The 13,673-nt window shown below is 47.8% G+C and overlaps 4 protein-coding genes across 4 annotated transcripts; 2 read left to right on the forward strand and 2 right to left on the reverse strand.

Annotated features, from left to right (window-relative positions):
* Positions 1-2,785: 2,785 nt before the first annotated feature.
* Positions 2,786-5,272, forward strand: F4822DRAFT_149619 (general substrate transporter). Its single transcript, XM_051452983.1, has 4 exons — positions 2,786-3,281; positions 3,333-4,544; positions 4,597-4,736; positions 4,801-5,272. Exons 1-4 carry the CDS (start codon positions 3,074-3,076, stop codon positions 4,963-4,965), a joined length of 1,725 nt encoding a protein of 574 aa, XP_051318840.1. The 5' UTR covers positions 2,786-3,073; the 3' UTR covers positions 4,966-5,272.
* On the forward strand, positions 5,182-7,018 carry F4822DRAFT_393008 (uncharacterized protein). The gene is made up of 2 exons (XM_051457267.1): positions 5,182-5,201; positions 5,285-7,018. Exon 2 carries the CDS (start codon positions 5,636-5,638, stop codon positions 6,959-6,961), a length of 1,326 nt encoding a protein of 441 aa, XP_051318841.1. The 5' UTR covers positions 5,182-5,201; positions 5,285-5,635; the 3' UTR covers positions 6,962-7,018.
* Positions 7,019-7,095: 77 nt separating this feature from the next.
* On the reverse strand, positions 7,096-11,358 carry F4822DRAFT_149630 (DNA mismatch repair protein Msh6). The gene is made up of 4 exons (XM_051452984.1): positions 10,677-11,358; positions 10,456-10,621; positions 7,974-10,384; positions 7,096-7,911 (listed from the first exon to the last, which is right to left on the reverse strand). The coding sequence occupies exons 1-4, from the start codon at positions 11,004-11,006 to the stop codon at positions 7,231-7,233; spliced, it is 3,588 nt and encodes a 1,195-aa protein (XP_051318842.1). The 5' UTR covers positions 11,007-11,358; the 3' UTR covers positions 7,096-7,230.
* Positions 11,359-11,726: 368 nt separating this feature from the next.
* Positions 11,727-13,120, reverse strand: F4822DRAFT_149671 (uncharacterized protein). The gene has a single exon (XM_051452985.1). It carries the CDS (start codon positions 12,933-12,935, stop codon positions 11,757-11,759), a length of 1,179 nt encoding a protein of 392 aa, XP_051318843.1. The 5' UTR covers positions 12,936-13,120; the 3' UTR covers positions 11,727-11,756.
* Between the last annotated feature and the right edge of the window lie 553 nt (positions 13,121-13,673).

Consider the following 13,673-nt stretch of genomic DNA (forward strand, 5'->3'; position numbering starts at 1 on the left):
GGGGAAAAGGGGAAGAAAGGGAAAGGAAAGGGGCGTTGAAACAAGATGGACAATTGTTTCGACGATAGTGGAGTAGTGGTATTGGACGAGAAAGCGGGAGTTGGGAAAGAAAGAATTAACCATTGACCCCTGAAATTTTGAGAACGAAATTGATAAACAAAATGGTAAGGAAAAGAAAATATCGGAGGCGCGCGTCTATTAACGACGATCGTCATACTACCTTGAGCCAAATGTATGGGTACTACTATTATAGTATTACTTTATAGGTATAGTCCGGTACGCTAGGCGACGGGATGGACAGGTATCGAAGCGCTATACTTGATTGAGCTTGGTTAACTCTTGGGTATTGCACACACCTATTTTATCAACACCAAATTCATTACGTCTATCATCTATTTTGACTCCTGTTTTCTTTGAAATGGTAAGTACCTGGGTAACTACTGCTTTTTATGCCAGTATTACTAATATAGATTACGCTGGGAAATATATGAGCACATGCTTAAGCAGACAGATACTTAGATACTTAAGTAGGTACGAAAACCAGAAGTATCACGTGTATCCTCTTGGCTAACCAGGGTCATTCTTCTCCTATTGGTTACATTTTTCAAAATAGACAAGCCGCCTTTCTACTTGACTTGGTAAACATTTTGCATTTCTCTCGATGCAACATCATTATAATCCATACTATGTTTGAAATACGTAGGGAAGACGACGTTTTCACTTCACTCATTGATGGATAGAACGTCGGTAAGTAACCATCGCTATCGCTGTGCCTCCTATCTTGTTACTGTCTCAAATGTGACGGAACGATCCTGTTTGAAGTATACAAACACATTGGGGGCTATAGATGCTGTAGTAGTGAACAAATCTACGGATGGATGGACCCTTACCCAAGCAGGTGGGCAGATAGGTAGGCTGAATCGACTTGACATATCCACATTCCGCAGCCATTATCCGACCAGGAGCTTACGTGATAATTATAACCGATAACCGATTTATCACCCATGTTTTGTGTGTTTCGAAGCGGTTATGATGCTACCAGTCCAACTACCTAGTCACCTACTGCATTTAGTATGTTAGGTATATACCAAGACGAGCAAGTTGGACAGAAAACATAGATCTTAAATCCTTCCCGTGTGTTTTCATGTTTCATACCTGCGTAAAAGGTAATAGCTTCAGCTCTGCTGGGTACTAGGCGACCCTAGCAGCCCTGGCCATCTGTACGTCCACGGCACGGAAGTACGGGTACAGTAGCGGAGACCTACTTGTTGACCTGAAGATCAGCGATCGTCCGCATGGTAGAGATTCGATAGGCGCGACCGAAATGATGATTGGATCACTGAGCTCGATTACTGAGACGGCGGTACATCCTTCCGAAGAGAAAACGCTTGACAAGCGCCTCGTCCATCCAAACCCTTCTCAAAATCCACGCCCGAGCCAACATTTTAATTCACGTCACATTCCGAAAATATCTATCAATATGCAAGTCAGTCCTTATTTAGCTGTCACGTATAATCGTGCAATTATGATGGCTCACTTGGCGCGAAGATAACCTCTCAAGACACTTGAGGGTTAGATTGATATTATTATTTCCTCCGTACGTCTCCAACAAAATTCAAGGTTGGTATCAGGACCTTTCATTTCGATCCGACATTGTAGCAACAGAAGCAATCTTTATGAGCAACCCCCTCGTTTAGTGGCAGATTTCTTTTCAGCTTGGCTTTCAAACGCCACAGGCTTCTCCAGGATTGTGCCCATTAAACAATGCGGCCGTCTACGTCGATTGTCACCACGAGCTTTCGTTCTCTACATTAAATGACAAGTCAAATGAAGGATGTCTAGTATCCATTGCGAGTCAGCCCGGGTCGGCGAATGATCATATTGTCACCGCTTTCGGTTACTAGTGAGAGGTCCTGTCCTCGTTCTTCGTCATCTCCTCGGACCCGTACCCGGAAAGGTACCTAAGTACGTAACTATGAAAACACAATAAAACATCGGGTACAGAGTTGATCGGATAATATTTTCACTAGCGGAAGTTATACTCGTCCCAAAAGGCGTTGGAATTATATCGACTCTACCCACCAGTTCCTAGCATAGTAGCTTAGTCTATTTATCTCCAAGATCGAACGACTTCCAAATAATACGAAAAATACCAGGTGGTCAGACCAAAATACTTACCTAGTTACTTCAATAATATTGTGGAAGACACACGTGTCGCCATCCAATACTAGACGATCCTCTGGCTGGGGTAATTCAGGCTAAATGCGTTACCCTGGTTAGGCTAGAGATCTGCGATCCGATGAACATAAGACTCTCCAGTGGACCGTCAATGGTCCCAGTGAAGTTAGGTAGTGAATCCGTCTGCAATATTACCCCGAGATACCCCGCATGGGGCAGCATATTTCTCCAAGATTTTCATCGTGGCCCACGGTCTAGGTGGTTTACCATAACATCATCCAGGCCCTGGGGAGAAATATGTACCAGCTGGAAGACGTAGGTGGGCATTATAGCTACTATTACGTATCATTGTGCGCGCAGGTTAGGCCCCGCCAGCTCATAAAAGATTCCAGGAACATACTATAGGCAGTAAGGTAGCCAACTCGGAGGTTACTTTCACCAAAACCAATGAGCCGGGGCTTCGGCCGTGACTCGGTACCCCAATGTCATTTATCCCGCATCCTGGTAATATCTGATGGGGACCCCAGAATAACTAGAATACTTCCTTGAGCTTTTCCGACGATGGCGCCGAATCTGATTTGTGCGGAGGTCTTCCTCACGCCTCGCTTCATCGGAGTACTTGGCCAGAATAGCCTAGCCTGCCTTCATCTTATATTTCGTAAGCCAGGTAGGTAAAATATCTACCAATACTTATATCAGGACACCACCCACCCAAGATGTCGCCGATGTACCGTTGTTGTTTATACCGTTCGACTCATTCGCCAACGGGCTGAATTGGCACATCAACGTCGACAAAATAGACACCCTCGCGACTATACTACCTAAACATCAAATTTGGCCTAAGATTTCTCAGTATTTTCGTAACTTAGAAGTCTCTAAATTTGGTCTGGTCAACATGGTTGCAGGAGGCGACACCGGCGCCGCGGTGTACGATGCAGCCCTCAAGCGTCGCCAAGCCATGATGGGCGCGTCAGGTCCCATGGCTCTGGTTAAGAACTTCAAAGTCTTTAGGATTGCCCTTTTCGCCTGCATTGGTGGCATTCTATACGGTTATAACCAGGGCATGTTTTCGGGTGTTTTGGCTATGCCTGCTTTCCAATCACGTAAGTATCAATAGGTCCAATGCTACGGCAATGTGCTAATGGGTAACTAAGACATGGGCGAATACGATCCGTTTGATGATTCGGCCGACCAGACGAAGAAGGGATGGCTTACCGCTATTCTCGAACTTGGTGCTTGGATTGGTACATTGCTTTCAGGGTTCATCGCCGAAGCTATTTCCCGCAAGTATGGCGTCTTGGTAGCAGTAACTGTCTTCGTCGTAGGAGTCATCGTTCAAGCAACAGCTCAGTCCGGAGGTCACGATGTCATTCTCGCTGGTCGCTTCGTCACCGGTATGGGTGTGGGTTCTCTAGCCACGATCGTTCCTATATATAACTCTGAAGTCGCACCTCCCGAAATTCGAGGCGCCCTTGTGGCTCTTCAGCAGCTCGCAATCACCTTCGGTATCTTGATCAGCTTCTGGATCGACTATGGCACCAATTATATCGGAGGAACGGCTCTAGGCCAACAGAAAGATGCCGCCTGGCTTGTGCCGATCTGCCTGCAGCTTTTCCCTGCTGTTATCCTGTTCGTTGGAATGATCTTTATGCCGTTCTCCCCGCGTTGGCTGGTACACCACGATCGCGAGGGCGAAGCTCGTAAGATCTTGGCCAGTCTGCGAGGTCTTTCGGTCGACCATGAGCTTGTAGAGCTGGAGTTCCTCGAGATCAAAGCGCAATCGCAATTCGAAAAGCGTACCGTAAGCGAGCACTTCCCCGCACTGAGCGAACAGACCGCCTGGAACACCTTCAAACTCCAATTTGTGGCCATTCAATCCTTATTCCAAACCAAGGCTATGTTCAAGCGCGTGGTTGTTGCTTGTGTTACTATGTTCTTCCAGCAATGGACCGGTATCAATGCCGTTCTCTACTATGCACCTAGTATCTTCAAGCAGCTTGGCATGAGCGACAATACTACTAGCTTGCTAGCGACTGGTGTCGTAGGTATTGTCATGTTTGTCTTCACTGTGCCAGCCGTATTGTACATCGATCGTGTCGGTCGAAAGCCTGTCTTGACTATTGGAGCCATCGGAATGGCTACTTGTCACATAGTTATCGCCGTTATTGTCGCTAAGAACGCAGACCAATGGGCTAGTCAAGCGGCCGCTGGTTGGGCTGCTGTGGTCATGGTCTGGCTTTTCGTAATCCATTTCGGATATTCTTGGGGTCCTTGCTCGTGGATTATCGTGGCTGAAATTTGGCCGTTGAGCTCTCGTCCTTACGGAACTTCGCTTGGTGCTTCCAGCAACTGGATGAACAACTTTAGTATGTCTAACTTGCTTCTATGCTATGAATCTGCTGCTAACTTTTTCGGTAGTCGTTGGTCAAGTCACCCCTATAATGTTGAATCAGATTGGATACGGCACATACATCCTTTTCGGCCTCTTGACATTCATGGGTGCTGGATTCATTTGGTTCTTCGTACCCGAGACTAAGCGGCTAACCTTGGAAGAAATGGTAAGTGTTCCTAAAAATGAATTATCCAAGACCCACTGGATTTGGCTAACGAAAATTTTTATAGGATGTAATCTTCGGCTCTGAAGGTGCCGCTCAGGCTGATTTTGAACGCATGGAGGAAATCAACCGAGAGATTGGATTGACTGCTATGCTTCAAGGACTAGGAGGCGACTCTAGCAACCACGAAGTTGAGGAGAAGAAGAAGATCGAAGACAACCAAGAAATATGAGTCTATGACTGGGATTCATAAATGGCCTAGTTAAGAAATAACACGAAAAATTCCTCTCCGTAAAAGTTGTTACTATTGTATTCATCACCTAGAACATGGACACATCCTCTCCACCTAATATAGACTTAATTTATTTATCAGGTACATCATCGTTATAACAGCCCGTTACGACGATTCTATTCGCCGAGGCTTGTTAAACCAGTGCTTGCACCGATTATGAGCACTGTATTCCCAATCTGCGAGAGTTCTAGTCAGGATGGCGAGATAGCTTCATAAGGACGTTAAAGAATTTTTCTGAAGATGAACGAGAGGCCATTACCCTAGACAAGAGCGAACCGTCTGAATGACGAGCCTTCCACTCAGGAGGTTTTTCTTCTATCCCCTTTTAGAGAGAAAGTCGTAGTGGGAGCGGACAATTTGCCCCACGGGGCGGATCGGGCCATGGACAGTATCCATCCTGTCATCGTTATTCTCGACCTGGCGTCAGCAAGACAACACGACAAAAATCGAACTATAGCTGACTAAGAAACTGAAATAACAATTCTTTCTTTTGAATCGTTCAGGATACCTCATAGCATAACAAGTACGCTGTTGCTTGGATGTTTGCGGAAACATCATATTTATTCATATTCGTCGATTTCGGCGGGAAATTTCCCGCTGGATTATTTACATGTGGGAAAGGGATAAACAGCCGGTACAAAAACTGACTATGCTGAAGAATATGCGGCGGAAAGCTTGTGCCGCTTGTACCAAAGCAAAGAGACCGTGTTCTAAGCGATCTCCCTGCTGCGACCGCTGCGAGCGGAAAAATATTCCGTGCAGATATCCGCCGATCAATCAAACTGCTAGAGACTATGCAGTGACGGATGGCACAATTATAGCAGCGGAAAAGAGCATGACTCGCGCTGGAGAAGCATATCCAATTCATGTGGTCTATTTTGAGCCATTTTATTCTGATCTTGACGGTCCGCAGGTTGGTGAGGCACATCATCCATGTTCTATAGGTATGGGGAGAAGTACGAGACCTCTTCCGTTAGGACATGATTGGTTCTATAGTGCCGATTCCTGGACAATCGCACGGAGTGGTGCACCTGCATTTCCCTCACAGGCTTTCGAAACCGCGGCGTTGAAGCATCACATCGCTACTGTTCAAAGCTGGATGCGCCAATGGACCACAACGGGTAGATCTCCATTCATTCATCATCGTTTGTATGCTCTAAGAATGCCCCGTTGCCTTCAGGATGCCTATACGACGCTTACGACCTACCTTGCCCGCACCCCGGAAAACTCCGACCTATGCTTTCAAATCGTCCAGGAGCGTGCGACCGAAATTATTGAGGACGCCCAACGTACGGCACCTACGCCGAGCTCCGGAGACGCAGCGACGGATTCGATAGGCGGTGCAGTATTGTTGGACCCTGTAGACCATCTCGCCCGTGTACATGCGCTCTTTGTGTACCAGGTAATTGGTTTATTCGATGGCGACATCGGCCTACGCGCCTCAGCTGAAAACCGCATGTCGATCCTAACAGCCTGGGTGGCAGAAATGTGGGAGAGTGCGGAGCTTGACGCAAGCATTTATTCGACCATGCTTGCCCTCGACCGGGCGACAAACGACGAACAAACTGGATCCGTGTCTCGCACAGAAGAGGAGACGACAGCATGGCGGCGTTGGACTGTATTGGAGAGTATTCGTCGTGCTTGGTTATTAGTGACGATAACACAATCGATTTATCAACTCTTCAAGGAAGGATGGTCACAATGTCCTGGTAGCGTCAACTGGACGACGCGTGCTGGCCTCTGGGATGCTTCTGACCAGTATAGCTGGAGCAAACTTGTTGCGAATGGTTCTGGCCCGTTGTTCGTACCTAGCTTGCGTGCAGATATATTATACAAGGAGGCCACCCCCTCGGAGGTAGATGAATTTGGGCATGCTATATTGATTGCACAATTTGGATTAGAACATACAACGAAGTGGAAGGCTCAACTATCGTAGATATTATACCCGCATAATAGATGTCTGGGAGGCAGCTTTACACCGGCCGTGTTGTGGATATAGATATTTACTTTAATTACCGATGCTGCAAATATGACAGCGATGAACTAGCTACCTGATTTAACCCACCTTGCCTAGTAATCCCCCGACTCCATACATGTGTAGCGAATAATACATAGATCCGTACAGAATTAACTTTGGTCCGCGGACAAAAGCCATGATACACTAAATGAACCAATGTTTTAAAATAGACATTTTTGCTCATGACTCTAAAGAGCTTCGATGGCTCGCGAAAGTACATCCAGACTTCGCATAGGTACATCCTTTCCTTTCTCCTCGTCAAGCAGGGCGGAGATATCACTTAGTATACCCAGAGGGATATAACAGCCCTCCCTCGCGCGCTCTAGGCTCTCCTTTAGCCTGCTAGTGTGTTCCCATTCTTTGGCAGCTACCTCGGCCCTCTCGATGACGCGATTAGATATACCACACATAGCTGCGCAGTGCATACCGAAACTTCCCTCGGCCACGCCGTCCTCCAGCTTGTACAAAAATGTGACTCGTCGCTGCTTATCGTCGACATGAATTTGCATGCGCTTTGCCCTGATTTCAGGATGGTTCTCGAATTCAGTCGCAAGGGAATGGTAATGCGTGGCAAAGAAGCCGACGCATCCTATATGCGTGGCAACGTGATGCAAAACGGCCTGAGCCACAGCTACACCGTCATAACTAGATGTACCACGACCTAGCTCGTCGAGAATGACGAGGGAGCGAGGCGTGGCCTCGGATAATATCTTCTTTGTCTCGGATAATTCAACGAAGAATGTTGACTGCGCTGCGAATATATTGTCGTTCGCGCCGAGCCGCGACATGATTCGATCACAAGGGGTTAGCTTGGCTAAAGTTGCTGGTACGTAACAGCCAATTTGTGCCATAATAACGGCGATGCACGACTACGAGTTTCTGTTAGCTTGAGATCTTTTGGTAGTCAAAAAGATTGCGAACTTGAACTTACCATCCTAAGGATTGTGGATTTTCCGGCGGCATTCGCACCCGTCAAGAGGTTAATCTTGGCCGAATCGCCGCCTAGTACGATATCATTGGGGATGAAGTCATCCACAGCGTTGAGCATGCAAGGATGTCGAAGCTCCTCGAACTCGACGACGCTGCGCTCTTCGTCCACAAAAATGGGTCGACAGCTTGGTTCACCTAGTGACGAAGACGCCTTGGCGAGACTAAGCAGGCAATCGAGTTGCGACGTGATGCGAATAGCCTGCAACCAGGTATCGTAGTCGACGTCAAACCGTTGGAAGAGACGCAATGCGACCTCACGGACGAGTTGCGAATGCGTCTCCTCGGCTTCTTGTAGCTGTCGCACCAGATCTGTCAGCTCCTTAAAGTAATAGCGCTTGACACTCGAGGTGGCTGACATCTGCTGCCAATCCTTGGGAACCTTGACCGACTTAGGCGCCTCAATTTGGTAAACTTCTTTTCCGACATCCGTAAACTTCAGAGATTTATTCTTGAGCTCGGCTTTCTTCTTGTTGAGTAGGTTTTGAAGATCGTCTTTGATCTCCACAATCTTGTCGTGGCTGTTGTCGAAATCCTCCTCAATACCACGCTCAGGGACCAGTATTTTTTCTTCTCGGGCCTTTCTGCGATCAAAAGCGGATTTCCAGTACGAGAGCGGTTCGTCAAGGTTTGGCATGGAGGAGACGAGACGGCCGACGAGCCCTTCCCCGCCGCCGAAATTACCGGTAAGACTCATAGTGTACTGAATCTGCTCGAAACCCTCAAGAACCTTCACGAAATCTTCGGGCCGACATGCCCCAGCGTGTATACGCGAAATAAGGCGCTCTAGATCAGGCATCTTCGTTAATTGTGAAGATAATTGCTCTCGCGCGGTTGGATCCGCATTGAGTAGGTCGACAGCATCTAAGCGCTCATTGATCTTTTGGATGTTGCACAGGGGATGGCAGACCCACTGACGAAAGAGTCGCTTGCCGAAGGGCGTGACGCAGCGGTTGAGAAGGGTGAACAGTGTGCCATCCGCTCCCCCATTGACGGAATTGGCGAAGATCTCGAGATTGATGAGGGTCTGACCATCAAGAATCAATGTGCCGTTTTTGTGGATAGGGTTGTACCAAGTGAAGTTGCCCTGAGATAACAGATTTCTCTCAATCTTAAGCACTCTGAGGTACTGAACAAGAGCGCCGAGAGCAGACATTAGGAGGTCTTTATCTTTCGCTTCGGCTAAGACACCAGGCCAGCGCTCATCTGCCCCTGCGCCGTCTACCTCAGCGAAATATTCATTGCAGTCAAGTTCTCTCCGTGTAAGATCGGCCTCCCAGAACTCGCTACCAGGCTTGAAATAATTCCATATCGTGGTCGGAGAGGTGTTGTTTTTGAGGATGCGCAAGGCTTTCGTCGAGATTCGAGACTTCTCAAGGAGTAACTCTCGGGGATTCGTCTGGGCAACAAGCGTCTCGAATTTAGTCAGATCGACATCGTCCTCAAACTCGGAGACGAAAAATTGGCCCGTAGCTGCGTCCACGAAAGCGACACCGAACGCCGGATGCCCGTCGACTACGGATTCCTTGATCGCTACACAGTAAGTCGCCATGTCATCCTGGAGCATACTGCCGTCTACCAATGTGCCACCCGTTAAAATGCAAGCTAGCTCTCGCCGGATGATCTTGTCTTGCTTCTTGGCCTTGACGTCTACCCTCTCCCGCATCTCCTTGCCTAGCGCGGTTTCCATCTGGTCGACGCGCGCAACCTTGTAGCCCTTGGCGATAAACTGGTTCACCCACATGTCGAGTGAACTCTCAGGGACGCCAACCATCCGCATGTTGACGCGATCGGTGAGCTTGAGGTCAAAGAGCTGGTGACCGATAGTGGCGTCGTTCTCGTACAGCTCGTAGAATTTTCCCTTTTTGAAGAAGACCACTGTATCCCACAGCTTCTGCTTGATCTCCCAATACTGCTTCTCAAAGGCCGAGAAATTCTTCCACGCCAGGGGGGGAACGTATACGGTCGAGGGGTCGAAGTCGGGATGATTAGGGGGATTTCGGTTGATATCGTTGATGTTAGCAAGCCAAGGGTAACGCTCTTCGGGCTCACGGGTGTGCGCCTTTTGCTTGCCTGCCGGAGTCTTGGGGGTAGATTGTTGAGCCGCCACCCTTGGCTTTGCTGGCTCGATATTATCTGGGTCATATCGCCACTGTTGCGCAGTAGATGTCGAAGGCATCTCGTCCATAACTTCGTCATCGTCGGGCTCGTCCGTCATGTCGTCATTATCGCCTCGTCGAGGGGGTTGGGGAGAAGCTTGGGGCCGTTTTCGAGCAGGTTGAGGTTTGGAAGGGCGTTTTCGCTTTCTGGACGCAGCATCGGACTCGTCAGAAACTACAAAATCGGCCATCTCGTCTTCAAAGCGAGTTAGATCAGAAAACTGCGTAAATGGGAGTTGGATTTTCTTTGACTCGTGGGAATCTTACCGTCTTCATCGTCTATAGCGACGTCCTTAATTTCTTCGTAATCGTCTTCGTCATCTACTACCCTCGGCTGTTGGCGACCACGACGTCGAGTCTGGGATGCCTTCATCGCTACAAAGACGTCCTCGTCTTCGTCAGAAGATTCCGCATAGTTGACTGTCTTTTTCGTCTAAAGATATTCGAATTAGCAACGAAATAATGACGAGCACAAAAGGATGATTTACCTTGCGACTCGGACTGCTATCCATGAAGTTCCGGGTAGCAAGGGACTGCTTTATCGTGGCGGCGGAGCCATGGTTTTCTTGCGAACTCGAAGGCTCTAAGGCGTCGCTACTGGGCACGGGAGTAACGGTGGAGGGTTTCCTATTGGATTTTGTGGTTTCCTTCAAGCAAGAGGAGGAAGGAGTAGGAGAGGAATTTAGAGCAGGAGATGCTTTGGCGAAAAACCCGAGGATAGTCTTCTGCTGCTTTCCGGTGGCGGCGGAAGAGGAAAGCGAGCTGGCTTTTCTAGACATCGAGGGTGTCTTTTTCGCTGGGGTTTGAGAGTCTCCCATTTTATATGATAGTCCGCCGTGGGAGAAAGGGGAGGATAGAGCGAGGGTATAGGCTGAGTCGAACCCGATATAGACGACTGTTTCGCGTAGGTATGTTACCTACCAAGGTTCACTTGCATATGGAGTTTATGTGAGGATTATAATCGGGTTGACTAAACAAGTGGTTGTCTTCAATTAGGACATAGAAGATTGACCACTTGGATAGGAATTATGTTACAACAATAAAGAGTAGAAAAGATAGAAATGATCTCTGATAAAGTTTAGTAAACTTTGAAATTGAATTGAGTTTCCATTAATTAGGGAGGTTCTACGCGACTTGGTCCAAGTTTCATACCCCTTCCCGTATCCGTGGATATCCATGTACATGTATCAATTTAGATCCCGCGTCAAGTCCGCGTCGCGTTACCCCACTATACATATGCCCGTGCCTTGACATGTGGGGGGTTCTCTTATTATGTACCTACAGCACACCCTAGCTGGCCTAATACAGCGGCATAGCACACTAAACCCCAACTCTCAAGCACCTAACAAGACTCCCAATCACTATCATGAACATCCAACGATATAAACTTATCGCTCCAACTTTGAAGCTTGGGAATATCTTCCATCTCTACTCTTCTATGTTTACTACATGTCACGTAAACTTCGTCAATTTCAATTCATTTGCTACTTCTAGGGAATCAAGATAATCAATTAATCAAAACTTGCCTAAACAAATATTTCTTCATTTACAAACAAGTCTCACTTGTTTCATTCATCACTGTCCATGTCGTCCATGTCCATCTCGTCCAGTTCCAGAGGTGGAATTCCCTCAGGTGCTGAAATCTGATAATCAAGTTCCGCTAGGATGGGATGCTGAGGTGGACCCGCAAGATCCTCAGGTTTAACCAGCCGTCGTCGGCCATCAACCACAACCTCCTGCTTGGCCCGGGGTGGGACACACTCGACGGTGATGCGAGCGTTGTAGTCGAACATGGCCATCAAATTCCACGCACAGATACCCGCCATTTCGATCCGATTCTGATACGGATTCACCCATCGTGAAAGACTCCACTCTATGCCAGCCCTAGTTCTCCTATTTCTGTCATCTAGGTATGCATTCCCTAACACCATGATCTTGTTAAGAATTTCTTTCACTGCGGCAAAACAACGCTCCCCCGACGTCGATTCCCCTAGCTGCATCGGAGACATTTCTCCATGCATCCACCTCGCTTCCTTAATGTAGTATCCCCCCTTTCCCAAAAACTGTAGCACGGCACTGCGGTACCATGACTGTCGTGCGCCTATGGTGCGATATTTCCCGTGATCGTTCCAAGTATCTCGCCGTGGGTCATAAACATTAATCGCGATGACCTGATCGAATGGGACGGACGGCCCCTCTTTGCCACGCAAAGCCTGGTCTTGGATAGAATATACAACAGCCAAAACGAAGTCTTTCCCGTGGTTGTCTTCTACCCAGAGAGGCCAGATGGTCCAAGGCGTCTTTTTGAGTTCCGGATACAACCAGTATTGCGTACCCGACGCGTCTAACTCATCTGTCTCCTGCATCATTTTGTACACTGCCTCGGCACGCTCTGTATTCTGGCTCCAGAGGTCGGGGCCACAAGGAGGCACGACCCGCACGGATTTCTGAATATTGGAGGGCAGGCAATAGCGGATGTGTTGGCACGCAACGTCTAAAGCAGCTGGCGTGATTGGAGCATCGCGGCAGACTTGAAGGCTACTAAGACCATACGTGCATCGCTCGACTAAGTCGGCGTTCACTGGATGTGGCACATCTTTCTCGCGCCTCCTATTCAGGGGAACTTGGATAAATGTGCCATCGTTAACGGTCCAGCCGTCGGTAAGACGAATCTGATAGTCACCAACCGTAGCGGTTGTTCGTTTAGGCGGTAACTGATTACTTTCGGAACCGGTTTTCTTGCCCATCTTCCTTCTATGTTGGATGCAACCAATGCTATCAAGGCTTGCCTACGGTGTAGTCACGATAATAACAAACAGTACCTCCTGGCCAATTATGGGTAAGATGTCTGTTTGATATGGTGTACTTACGTAAGTGAAAGGTCGAAATCGATGTAGTTCAACAGTTTAAGAATTTCGTAGCATACGTCAACTTCTCTTTAGCCATAGGTACTATAAACATCGCATCCATCGGATTAAATACACGTTCCTAGCAACGTAGGTAGCCGAACTGAGCCTTTGTTTCCCCAAAGCTAAATAACTAGCAGCAGTATCACTTCTTTGTTCTTCGTGTTGATTGTAGGAAAGTACCGAACTTCTTCCAAGGACAAGTAACACGATGTTGCGTATTGCTTTCATTTCGCAAAACAACATTATAAAACATGATGGGTGCTTTTGGAGCAGTTATGCAGGTCTTCTTCGAGCAGAATCTACTAGAAGAGGGTACGTTACTGCGTCCAAGGAACAGTGTTCCACATTGACCCAAGCCCAATTGGTGTCATGAGGGTAAGTACTTGCAGTAAAAATGTTGAAGGAGTTGACACAACCGTGTAACACCATTGGCATGTAATTGCTACGTATATATAGGTACGCTGTATATTAAAGGATAGGTTGGGGCTGTATCCGCCACTTCACGAAGGGGGAATGTGGTCGAAATTCGAATCGACGAACCCTCACCGGTCTTGAAATAAATGGGTTTGTTTGAAT

The sequence above is a fragment of the Hypoxylon trugodes genome (assembly GCF_022578975.1).
Source record: "Hypoxylon trugodes strain CBS 135444 unplaced genomic scaffold F4822scaffold_2, whole genome shotgun sequence".
Classification (NCBI taxonomy): domain Eukaryota; kingdom Fungi; phylum Ascomycota; class Sordariomycetes; order Xylariales; family Hypoxylaceae; genus Hypoxylon; species Hypoxylon trugodes.